The sequence below is a fragment of the Microchirus variegatus genome, assembly GCF_963457635.1.
Source record: "Microchirus variegatus genome assembly, chromosome: 9".
In the NCBI taxonomy this organism is placed as follows: Eukaryota; Metazoa; Chordata; class Actinopteri; order Pleuronectiformes; family Soleidae; genus Microchirus; species Microchirus variegatus.
Genome location: NC_139810.1, coordinates 18,730,684 through 18,743,816, shown reverse-complemented (window position 1 = coordinate 18,743,816; position 13,133 = coordinate 18,730,684). Strand labels below are relative to the sequence as shown.

The following is a 13,133-nucleotide window of genomic DNA, read 5'->3' as shown; positions in this document are numbered from 1 at the left end:
TTTGAGGATAACAACACAAGAAAAAGATAAATTCAAACCCCTTTACCCCTCATTGTTTTCCAAAAACAGAAACTACAAGAGTCAGTAAGCACTCGTCTTGTGTACTGTAATCACACCACCGTGTTGCAGAGTGAGCTAAGCTTTGAGGTTTGCAGTTTGGGAGTAGAGGTGCAAAGGCAGGAGAGTCAGGGGAGCAGCCTCAGATCTTTGCTTTTGTTGAAAGGAGTAAGCAGGAAAAAGGCTTGTGTTCTGGTTTGTTTATGTTTCTGTTGCATGTTCGGTTTCACTCTGTTCTAGCTTTGCATTTTGACATCCTGTGTTTGTATCATTTTTGGACTGATATGTGTTAAGGAATGTTGCCATACATACATACATACGTGTGGGTAAGCGTGTTTTGATGTGTGTTTCGTGGTGTCGGTGTGTGTGTGTGTGTGTGTGTGTGTGTGTGTGTGCATGAAGCCGCTTTGAATCTCACTCAGTCAATAACTTGATCTCGTTGGCGAGGAGGGTGTTGAAGTTGTAGGCTGGATCGGGGAGGTCCGGCAGGTCGGCCAAGGTGGGCGCGGTGGACTGGCGCGGTGACGACTGGGAGGGCTCAGCCAGCTCCGGGTCACTCTCGCTGGAAGTAGAGCCCACGCTCATGTTGCAGACGGCCTCGGGCAACGAGCCACCGCCAGAGGGCACCGCGCACACCTCGGGCTCACTGCTGGTCTCGCTGGTGCTCGACACGACAGACAGCAAGGACATCTTGCGGGTGAGGCGGCTGGGGAGCATCGACAGGGCGAAGTCGGCGACGATGCCCGCCACGTCCATGCCGCAGGCCTGGTCGAAGGCGATGAAGCCCACGTTGGCGTTGGCCTCGCAGACCACAAATGAGCCATCGTTGAGTTGCAGGAGGTCAATCCCACACACATCCATGCCAAGGATATTAGACACCTCTATGGCCAGCTGCTTTCCCTGTTCGCTCAGTGGACACATCATACCCACGCCACCTATCAATCCAGGAAGAGACAAAGAGAGGTTAATACACGCCACTCAATGTGTCTTATTCAACTTAACTTAACTTGACAAGTCATTTTTAATAGTAAGGATCCATCATTAAATGGGACATATTATTCAAAATTAACTTTTTAATCATTTTAATACTTATATTTGGGACTCTGTAGGCCCCATGAGTAGGCAAAGTGTGAAAAGTCATGTTTTTGTGGTCCGCCTCAGTCAATAAAACATGTTGACTACCGCACGCAATCTGACGTCAGACTGATAAATTCCTCCACTTTGTCCCTAAAAAACGAGAGAGTGCAGGCGAGGGCAACAGTATCCGGAAGAGCGGATGTCCGCAAAGTGTTCTATTCTTGGCTGCACAGTGCAGCACAGAGTTCTACACAAACTTCCAGCCTCAGAGGATTTACGTGTCCAGTGGACACATGTTATATATGACGGCAATGTGCCGTCGCGTGTCGGCAAATGAAGGCTTTTCCAAATGCTACCTGCTGTTAGCTGCCAGAGCCTCAGTGACGTTGACTCAGTTTCCTGTATCTCATTTGCATTTAAAGCGACAGGCACTAAAAACCAAGCGTTTTGAACAGGGCTGTTTTGGCCGGGTGATTGAACTGCTGTGGTGCTTCATCCTTAAGGTACGGTAAGGTCACAGACATGTTCATTAGGACACCAGGGAACTAGGCTAACCTGGAGAAATAGGGTATAATAATATGAGTCCTTTAAAAATAAATGTGGAAAAAAAATCCACCCTAAGTGAATGAAAGTGCCCACATGATCTGTCACATAAAAAAAGTAATCTGATAACTGATGTCACAGCACATTACATACTCAACTGGGTGGAAATAGCTTGTGCGCTTGTCAAAAATATAATTTGATCAAAAGAAATACGATTTAAAACTGGTTTCTGATAATGTGGTGAGTTTCAGTTCTCTAAAAACCAGAGCGACTATGTAACCTGACTTCTAGAAACAAAACATTGGAACCATAAACTCAACTGAGGACAGATTTCAAGCGACCAAAGCAATGAGGGCATTTAGAAGCCTCCACATTAAATAGTGATTATGGGGAGGGAGGGGGGAGCAAGTGCGGAAATTCAATATGTGAGTGAGATAATGCTCAATAGTTAAACAATTAACTGTGTCATCGCGGACTCTGACTGAGCGTCTGCCTACCCAAGGAGCAGTTGCTCTGCATGCGACCGTCGGTGGAGCAGCGTAGCATGGAGCCGATGACACGGCCGCCCACCAGGACCACCCGCACGTCGCGGCCGTGCGACTCCTTCACGTACTCCTGAAACAGGTAGGGGGTGTCATGGCGGATCAAGTGGCACAGGTCTGTCAGGTGGTGTTTGTCCCGTGCTAGGAACACTGCCTTTCCTGTGAGGAGGAGGAAGAAGAATATTTGGATTTATGTTAACATGTCAACATGAAGCTTGCAGGGTCTAATATTTGCGCAACATAAGCTGAGGCTGTATTACTTCCTCAAAGTCTCAGCTGACAAGTCGCTGCTTTTGCTGACCAAGTCTCACGCCAGTTCTCATTTCTGATCTATGGTTATATCATGGACAGGGCAAAAAAAAACCCTGTCAGCCACAGAATGGCTTCTCACAGAGGATAGAAGACGCCTGTTTTAATTAGCACCACTTGGCTCTGTCTCCTGTTTGTCAGGCCCTCTGACCCCTGTGTTCCAGCGCCAGGGGAATATCATGTGACTGTTGCGTGTATGTGCACGTAGTGTGCGAGGACGTGGTCCCTGGTTAACATTATAAAGATGTGAATATGGACACTGGCAGGCATCATGTAACACTTGATGCCAAACAAGGAGTCATGACTCAGGGAGACAGGAGATTATGTCGGGTCTGTTCTGTTGACACAGCACTGTTTGTGCGCCTCAAGGCACACATTAATGTTGGGGGATTTTCAACATTTCACATCTGTGTCTTTACAAAAGAGCCACCGATACATCCCAGCCTGTCCCATCAAAGCCACACCCACAAATCAGAGGAGGTCATTGTTTATGGAGGAACTTAAATTTAGCCTGCTTTTTTTTTTTTGTTGCCACGTTTCTTTTCCTCGCTTGATTAATTCTGCTATCGTCATTTCTGCTTCACTTCTTCACAGGCAGACTGCATGCAGACGGGTCAGTTAGTAAAATTCTATTAGAGACGATGGCTATCGGGACCAAAATAAGATAAAAAGTCTTTATATTTGTTCAAGGAAAAGGGAGGCAAGCTGGACTTCGGGCCAGGGTCAAGAGTCAACCACAGAAGGAAATAAAGCAACCCTTGGGAACTCCATGAAGTCACATTTATGGCTGACCAGAAGCCTCTTCCCAACAGTGTGGTAAGATGACAGCCTGGGCTAGCCAAGGGCCATTATTAGTCATTCACACAATAGCAAAGCCAGTCAAGTGTCAATAAATATGAATAGAAAAATGCCTAATGGGTCAGCTGATGTCTCGGAAGCATAATTTTTCCACGCTGTGGCAAAATGAGAAAACTAGGGTCAATTTGTAAACTAGAAACTAAAATGATTAACCCAGCAGTGGCTGTGCAGGCGTCTGTTGCAGCACCAGAGCTCTAATAATTTAACACTCTGTTAATGAATTTCATAGAAGGGTGGGCTGAGCTGCAATAAGGGGCCTGCGGTGCAATTTGTCTTACCTCTGTGGCCACGTGCGTTCTTCACCACAACTGGATAGCCGAGTGGCTCGGCCTCGTCAATCATCTTACGGAAGTTGTCGTGCCCTCCTGGGAAATGCCCACGCACACAGAAAAAAACCCATTAAAAACCTTAAAAATACAGAAGGGAAAAACACTGCTAAAGCAGCAAAAGTGATTCAAAAACAGCAAGTCTTCAGGAGGGTTGACCCTAACTTATTCATATGATTGGAACAGAGTGATTTCTGAAGAATGCATTAATGTGAAGCAGCTGACCAACACTGGATCATTACAACAGATTGTAGCAACAGATGGACTTAAGCCTTTTCAGCCTTGGTTTGAGAGCCCATTGAAAAATTTGTTAAAAACACAAAAAAAAAAAAACCCAACTAATTTCCCCTTCCCCTCTCCAGCCCCAGTTTGCTTGTCTCGTCTCGTTGTGGCATTCGGTCAAGGGAGCAGATGTGAGCCACACTGTCACGTAGCTTTGTTACAGACGCACATGTGTTTCCAGTGAGAGGAGAGAGAAAGAGAGCAGAGGATAAGGAGAGGGGTGGCCACCAAGTGTAGGCCCTTCCACGTCACAAGCTGCTGAGGCAGTCAACAGGAGGAGAGGGGGGGGCAACGGCTTTCTTTTTCATGTATTTTGAAAAATCATGAGGCATGGGGTGGAGCAATGGGAGGTGGTGGAGGGGGGAGAGGTTGTTACATAAGCTCTCCAGCTGCTCTGCATGCATTGCCTGGCCTACTGTGGAGAGAGACAAATGGAATGTAGGCCAAACACCCCTCTCCTCTTTTTTTTTTCTCTCTCTCTGTCTGCATCTTGCTCCCTGGATGTTTGCAGTCTTTGTTTTGCTATATATATACATAATAAAAACAGGATTCTAGCTCTCTCATGCCTTAAAATGACACATATGAGTAGAGAATTTCTCTCAATTGTTTGAGTCATTTCAGTGGAGTAGTGATTGTCTAATTAATTCTAAATTTGTCTCCAGATATGATTTATTACACTGTGTTTATTTAGACATTAACTCACACTGTTATTTTCAAATAATCTACAGCGAGTGTTTACTCCTATTTTATTTATTTTTTTATCGAATTCTACCGGCATAAATAAACCATGCACACACTGAGAAGTAGATGTGTTTTGAAAGTGGCTTACATTCCACATTCATCTTCTAACTCCCCTCATTCTACTCACGGAGCTGTGGAGACTCACAGCTTCAGTCATCTTAGTTACAACAACACAGTGCGACCAAAACAAATCAACACAATGTAAAAAAAAAAAAAAAAAGAATAATTAACATCAGGTGCTGATTTACCGTAGGAGAAAGTGTCGGGAAGAGGCACCCCATGGCCCGCAAGTTCCTGAAAGGTCCAGAACTTATTAACACAGTTGAGTATAGCCTGGGGTCGGTTGATCAGTCGACAGCCCATTTTCTCCAAGTGGCGTAGCACAGTGATGTCACTATCTGACTGCACCCAGGGCGTTGGCACCCGCACCACCACCACCTGTGGATAGGACGTCACCAGTTCCTGTTCCACTCGCAGACCTGAAGGGTGAGATTACAGAAAATAGACCATTAGATGAAAATACATCATTTGCACACTCCAGGTCACAAAATACTAGTGAGCAGCAAGACAGACACCTGATTGTTATAACCCTAAAGTCATTTCTTTTTTTACTTTAGCTGGGAACATAATGTGATATAAAAAGTGGTTAGGGAGCTTTTGAATCCATCATCTACTGGTGGAAAAGTTTACTCCTCTCATGGAGACTGTTTGTGGACATTGCTCCAGTTGTCCCGTCACCACACTGCCCCAGACTGAGCGTTGGCCAGGTTACAACGCCAGGCAGAGGCAGCCAGCTCCAAGGCCTGTGGGTTCAGCCATGAATTTAGAACGTGTCCTGACTGCTGATAGCGTTATTTACATTCAGCGCATATCCATATACATTATTCCCCTGTGGTGTTACCAGCTCCTCTCATTTACTGTCTCCCTCCCTCTCTTTACTTCCTTGTCTAACTGTATAATACAATATAATACATGCATTTGTGTATCTTTAAATTCTGGGTTATTTTGACTCCAATCTCTAGTCCACTGTTTAATTTCGTTCAAAGTGAAATGTACATTAGACTCGATTCACACCTGTTTCCTAATGGTTGAGCTGAAGTGTAAATGCACTCAAAACAAGATCCTAGCCCACATATGGTAGTTTCCTATTTGAAAGTGGTCCTTTGGACATAACTGAAACTGTGAAGTACATCAAGTGTGGGTGATTTGTTTACCTGCATGCTAACGGAAATGCCCACTCTGTGTGGTGCATGATTATTTCCTCTTTTTTTCTTTTCTTTTTAAACGAAACTAGGGGGATATTTGTTGTATCATGGAAGTGAAATTGCATCACAGCTGGACACTCAAATTGCATATTCAAATTTTATATGAGCAAGTTTTGAAGCAAACAAGTTAGAGTTGCATCCAGACTTCTCCAGTGTTTTCAAGCATTTAAAACAGACACTTTTTAAAACTCAGCTGGTCATGTTTTACTCTGTGAACTCCAAGGTTTTTTTTGTGAAGGTCTACTGAGGCCGGTGATAGTGAGGTTAACATGTTTCTGACCTTGTTGTGCAGTTAAAAGTCTGTATTTCATAATGCCACAAACTGCCCACATGGGGGGAACAGGGGGCAGGGTATTATTCAAGTGTGTAACAATGGGCTGGATGCGGCATCCATGTGTGATGCAACATGATATGCATTTTCAAGGATATTTGCATGGCTGTAGATTATCTCTAGTGTGGCGTTTGAATGCTCGTCTGGACAAAAACCTGTCTCTGATCAGTCATTGCAGTGGAGCACTGCGTGAGTGTGTGATGGCAAGAATTAGGCTCGCCTGCTACGCTCTTCATACATCTGAAACGCACCATTTCATCATTCAGCCATCTCCAGTCTCGAGCAACAGAGCCAAACAAGGATTTTGTGATAACAGAATATTGGCTTGATATTGCCCAAAACACAGATGGCAAATTCACTCGCCTTAGCCAAAGATTTGGCAGCACTTGTCTGGTGACTGGTGTTACTTTGTCACCCTGGATGAGAAGAGGAAACAGAGACACTGTGAGATTTTTCGGCAGGCGACGCGACTCAACAGCTCATCTTGACGAACCGAGTGGGCGACAAAAAACCTGTGGGAACGTGCAAGTGTGCACAAAGTATACTGTACGTATGGAGAAAGAGACATGTTTGTCCACCTCTACCATGTCCTGGATTCATCAGCCATCTTAGTATCTGCAGGTACACCATGGTAAACGGTCTGTATCTTTGTATAGCGCTTTTCTAGTCTTGATGACCAGTTTTTGCCATTTACACCCATTCACTCACATTGCCAGCACAGCCATCAGGAGCAAGGTGGGATTAAGGCCCCGTCCCATTTCTACCCCTTAAAATGTCTACTTGGTTTGGAGGGCCCTCAACTGTAAATTCCCCTTGTTGAGGGAAGTGGCAAATTAGCGTTGTGCACGCAACGAACGTGCTAACCTGACGTGACATGTTGACAATTCTACCGGTGGAGCGTGCTACTATTTTCATCCAGGAAAAATGCAGGCGGATCCAGCTGTTGTGTTGCCTGTTGCGTTGGCTGTGTTTCTCCGTCGACGCCGTTTTTTTCTCCGTCCTCGTAAACGCTATATCACGAATGTGACTGAAATCTGACAAGTCCAGGGTATTTGTGTTCAAGTGAACACCAATACACACATCCAAAACACTGACAAAACTACCCAGATGTAGCAGAGCTAGCTAGCGGCTATTTAACGAGACTCTCTCGAAGCACTCGGCAAATAGCCGCTAGCTAGCTAGTTAGCTAGCTGCTTTCATAAATTGTCAGTTATTTTCTGACATTAGTGTTCAAAGCTCCTTTGGATGTATATCAAACCAACATATTCCAACACATTTCGACATTGTAGCATGCTTATTTGTGAAAATATATTACGACAAAATTGTTCCTCTGCAGATGTGGCCGCCATCTTTGTAGAAAAAAACCAGCCGGCTTGCTGAATTTGCAAAGCATCATGGGTAATTTCATCTTCCACTTTGTTTTAAGCCCACACCAGAGCTCACTACATTTTGAGGGTTGATTTTAAGGGTAAAATCGCAACCCCTTTGCTCCCCTAACCCCTAACTACACGAGAATGCGCACAATTTTGGGTTAGGGTAAAAATTTAGGGTTAGGGGAGGTATTGGGACGGGGCCTAAGTGTCATCAGCATGTAGACTCGCAGAAGCCAGGAATCAAACCCACAAACTTTAAGTTGAAAGACACCTCGCTCTGAACTGAGTCGCCATAGTGACAGCACCGCTAGCAGAGGTCATCGTAGGTCACAAGATGGCTACTGCATACGTACAACGACAGAGACACAGCTATGGATGTCCTGGTGGATACACTGAGCATCAAGCCTGCATAGCATACAAGGGTTGAATAAACACTTGTTTTGAGGGCCACTAACTTGAGGTGCACAAACACGTAGAAAAGGGAACAAGAGAAAGAAAGGCAGCGTGCAGAGAAGGTTAGAGATGTCTTGTAGTGGTAGCATGGAAAACTGGGAGGGGCGACACGTGTGAAACAAGGGCAGATGAAGCCATGAAAAGCCTGCTGCTATCCCTCCTTTTTGTTCCCTCTTCCTCCTCATAATCTCAGTGTAGGAGAGGATTTACTGTCTTTCTAGCCCTATTCAACACTCTCACACTGCTCCGATTGTGCAGCCGCTGAGAAGACAGTGAGTGGTGTTACAGTGGGAAGTGTCAGGGGATGTGGTCTCATGGTTTTTGACAGTGTTCACTGTTAGTGATGCTCATGGCATCTCCAGGGGAACCAAACAGAGACCAATGAGGCAGCCAGATGAATAGGACCGATTCACTGCACTATCCGTCATATGACCACCACAAAAACCAAAAAACAAAGACGGCATGTAATGTTTTTGTGGGACAATGTCTTAATGTTCTGTTTGTGTGCCCTGTTTCTAATTATTACTGGTGGCGTCCTATTGCCTCAACAGCACTCTTGTCAAACTATTCATGCTTCGATGAACTGTACATGTGCATCGCATTTTCAATCTCCCCCACAAAAGCTGTCAAGCATAACAGGCATTCTGTGCATACCGCTGCAACATCGCAAAGCCAGCAGTGCCAACAAATGCTACATGTGATGTTTGGGGCTGGTGGGTCCTGACGGTGCTAAATGTAGCCTCAGTCTAATCCTGGATATCCTCACTAAATGAGGCTTTCCCACAATTTCCTACAGAATTTTTAGCATTTAGGCTAACAAGGCCTTCAATATTCCATTTGCATAAAGTGAGGCCGAGCAAGCATGGAGATAATGAACCAACATAGCTGCTAACTACTTTGCATTGATCTCAGGCAGATATCTACTTCACAGTGGTGAACATCAGTTTGTTCATTTTACCTGCTATTTGGCAAGGTATTTGGCAGCGCTACGGCAATAGATCAGTATCACATAAAAAATGACTCCAGTATACATGATAATGTCTTTGTGATTTATGAATTTACCATTAAACCTGCGAGTCAAGCTTGTAAAAAAAAAATCATTATGTATTTGTAGAGAATAGATGAGTCAGTACTGGCAGAGTGAGTGTGTATAAACTTGCCAAGCCTTACTGAATCATTATTTCTATCATTTAGACATGATGCTAGTCTGGAAATATGTGTTACCCACCAGAACCAGTGGTTTGTATAAACAAAGAAAACTGAGCTCTTTGGCAAACCCAATAAAATGCAAATGTTCCTGTTCCCACAAGTGAGACACTGTCTGTTAATTACTAAACTGGATGTTTCCTGGACGCATTAGCCTGTGCTATTATTTTGAATGTATTTTTCTTTGCGATAAATAACCTAAACTGTGTTTAAACACATCACCATGTATGCTGATGCTGGTACACATGCTCACATGTCTAGCACTACATTAACAATCCAAACCTGCATCTATATGATCCATCTTCTTGCTCACTGACATAGAGGCGTTACATTTATCGCGTTTGGAGTGACCATGTGTACGGATCACAAAGGATTGTGACATCAAGTGATGCCTTGGCTCCGTTTAAACTTCTTAACAGCGCAGGTCATGGGATGTGAAATGCCTCCGGCTAGCTGTAGGCTGGCTTTGGCCGTTTAATGTGAGCGGCCATCGATTGCTCGTTAAAACAAAAGAGTGGTTAGATGTGCATGTGTGTGTTTGTCACTGCTCCCGAGGACAGACTGAACTCGTTAACTTCAGTGTGAAACACGGACCTCGACCTGGCTTGAGTGCACAATAAGGGGCCGTCAGAATGACAATTTGGCATAGTGAGCTGTAAAAGTGCCACTTGTGCATGAACACATTTCAAGGTTTTTACAAGTAAATGAATATTATGAGCTAATGAATTCATTCTGGAGCAACATTCAACTTAACAAGACTGTGAGCTCGGCGATGTCTCCCTTGGCCACAATTTCCTCATCTGTGCATTGCATTTGCATGGCAGACATACACGTGTAACGCTGTCGTAGACTAAACCACTGCTGACTCTGGAGGATTCGACAGTGCAAGCTCAGAGTGTGTCATGCTGGGGCCAAATTACAACGATGCTCCAACTGCTATACAGAAAAATATAGTTTGCTGGTGGCTTTCTGTGGCCGCTTTTCTCCTTCTCTGTCGCTCTCTTGAGATCCAAATGCCTTAATTTCAAAAAGTCCCTAATTTGAGTGTTTCCTTGGCCACAGTGGACTTGAAATTGGTTATTTATAGCCTTTACCAGGCTTTAATCTAGCTCTAAATGTGCCGCTCCCCAGCCAGAAAAAAACAATTTAACTCATTGTCAGCTGTTTTAGAAACGTCCAACTTTAGAGCTTCTGTGGGTTGTATGTAAATGAAGCATGGTTAATTCATCTCTGGGTGAACGTAGAGTGCACTGGGCCATAATGCACTTAGCATGCCCTGCAGCAGCAGAGCATGTACTCCATTGCTTCCGGTGTTTTAGAACATATAATGTGGCTAGACTGTCTTCTGGCTGTTAATCTGTCATGTCAAGCCAAGGGTCAGAGGCTATTTACTGTGCGGACAACTCAGAGCCAGCATGGATTACACGTCATGCTAACTGCGTTGCTCTAGTTGTGTGTGTGTGTGTGTCTGGACAGCTGTCTCCTTACCCATTAAAGAAGTGTATATATGCCAACACAAAATGTAGCATTTTGAGTTATAACCAGTAGTTGAGATCAGATTTTCCAGCTATGCAAGTAAAATCCAATTTTGATCCAATGTCACAAGACTAAGACTTGTTTATGTGTGAAACACACATATCACATGTTGGGCCGTCTGTTCTATTGCTGGTATTTGAAACCTCATGTTCGATATTAAGCTTTGCATAGGTGTAACAGAACAAAATGGCAGCATGGAGAAGTGAAAAAAAAAATGACACGCCGCCCTGTCTCACCTCTCTCCGTCCCAAATCCTCTCCCCAACTAGTCAGCCTCTGCTAATGCCAACCTACTCTCATGTTAATTGAGACTTCCACACCTCTCATCTAGCGACACAGCCCCACTTCACACCGCCCTGAAAAATTCAATGTGTGTCTGTTTGTTGAGTGTTCCTACTGCTACCACCACTTAATCGAGGCCTTTGGGCTCAATACCATGAAACGTTGTCATAGTAAAACAGGCTGAACGTAAATGTTGTGCTCTAGGAAAAGCTGTGGGATGGAAAACAAAAGTGACGAATTATAGAATATAGAAAAAAAACAAACCATGAAGTTTATCAGAGTGGATCCAGTCTTGTATATTCAGAGCCATGCTTGTTATTATTTATCTGTGTACATACATGTGTTATTCAATATTGTGTGTGTTTGCTAATTTCCACTTTTGTGGACAATGAACATGATTATTATCATTGTCGTTTTTTGGTTTGATAGTAATCTAAGTAATAATAGCGTGACAGAGTAATAATAGTAAATGATAATCATGTATCATTTACATATATATATATATATATATATGCAGGGTGTGCTTGTTATATCCCTTGTTTTGACCTCAATGCATTTTCTATGTAAACAATTGGATACATGGTGAAAATGTATTTAAATGTGGTATTTTATACAGAAATTATTGAATTAAATCGTTTAATGATGAATCTGCCCTTCAGTGTTAAAGAAAAAAAAACATGTGTTGTGTGTTACTTGTTTTGTCTATAAAATGTCTACAATTACGAAAACATTACATTTGATGTTTCCCAAATCTCAACGAGCCCAATTATGATCTTTTTGTGTGTGCAAATGTGGTATTGTGAACCTGTGATGACCTCTGATATTATCTTTAAGGACACCATTGACATTAATATAAAAGCCACGGTTGTCTTTTAGTATCTTTGATGATTATAGCTATGATAGTATATTGTTATACAGACATATGCTTGAACAGAGTGATCATGTACCTGCTGGAGTAACGGTACCGAGGAAAACAGAATATATTAACATTTAACAAACAGAAGGCAATCAATAAGCGACGAATAATCGGTTAATTATTGCAGCCCTTATCTGTACGTGCGACCCCCCCCCCCCCCCTTGCATTTACATATGTGAGGAAACCCCCCCCCCCAGAAAATGACACCAGTTGTCTTCTATGATCTCATGACTCGGTTTCTTGTTTTGAAAATCTGATCATCCGTTGTTGGGATTGCGACATACTCAGCGAAATCGAATCAAGAGTGATCGCTCCCCTCAGAGTGGAAGCTCTCAGGAAACTGGAAAGTGGGTTAGGCGGTCACGGCACACTTCGCTCCTCTGCTAGCAGCTAGCGCTCCCTCCCCTCGCTGTACTCTGTGGAGGAGACCCCAAACAATAGTGTGTGTGTGGACCGCGCACACACGACTGCGTGGATCTCAAATAATAACCCGCGTTCCACAGCGGTATTAACTCACACAACCCCCCGCGAACAGACAGATTGCTTACATTAGCTGCCTTCCACTCACCCAATTGTCCCTCGGTGATCGTCAATACAATTTGATCCATGAGAAGTGAGCGGAATTCAACATCCTCCTCGGCGCAGCGCTCCTTCAATGCCCGCAGGATCTGAACTTGTGGATACTCCTGGCTGATGCGCCGGTCGGTCACGAACCATACCCGAGAGCACATTTTGTTTTGGATGCGTCGATTCAGGAAACAAACAAAAAAAGGCTAGAGACACAACGGGTGTAGCTGTGGGGAAAAGGGGGGGCAGGTGCGTGATGGCAGCGCGGGATCCGGGGGTCTGGTTATAGCGATAGCACAGGAGATGCTCACACAATGGAGACCTCGGCGGCTAGCGGTGCGTGCAGGCTGCGATGGTGGCTGGAAACGCGACCACGACTCAACCGTTGTCTGGGGCCGAGCCGGCGAGGATGGCTAATGCTCTTTATCACATCGGTGTGCCTTCATTTGCAGCCATCTAATCCTCTGTCA

The 13,133-nt window shown here is 44.3% G+C and overlaps 1 protein-coding gene across 1 annotated transcript; it reads right to left on the bottom strand.

Moving 5' to 3' along the window:
• Window positions 1-471: 471 nt before the first annotated feature.
• On the bottom strand, window positions 472-12,827 carry rimkla (ribosomal modification protein rimK-like family member A; the record flags this gene model as incomplete). Its single annotated transcript, XM_083894529.1, has 5 exons — window positions 472-992; window positions 2,175-2,378; window positions 3,665-3,751; window positions 4,984-5,214; window positions 12,665-12,827. 5 exons carry the CDS (start codon window positions 12,825-12,827, stop codon window positions 472-474), a joined length of 1,206 nt encoding a protein of 401 aa, XP_083750655.1.
• Window positions 12,828-13,133: the final 306 nt, after the last annotated feature.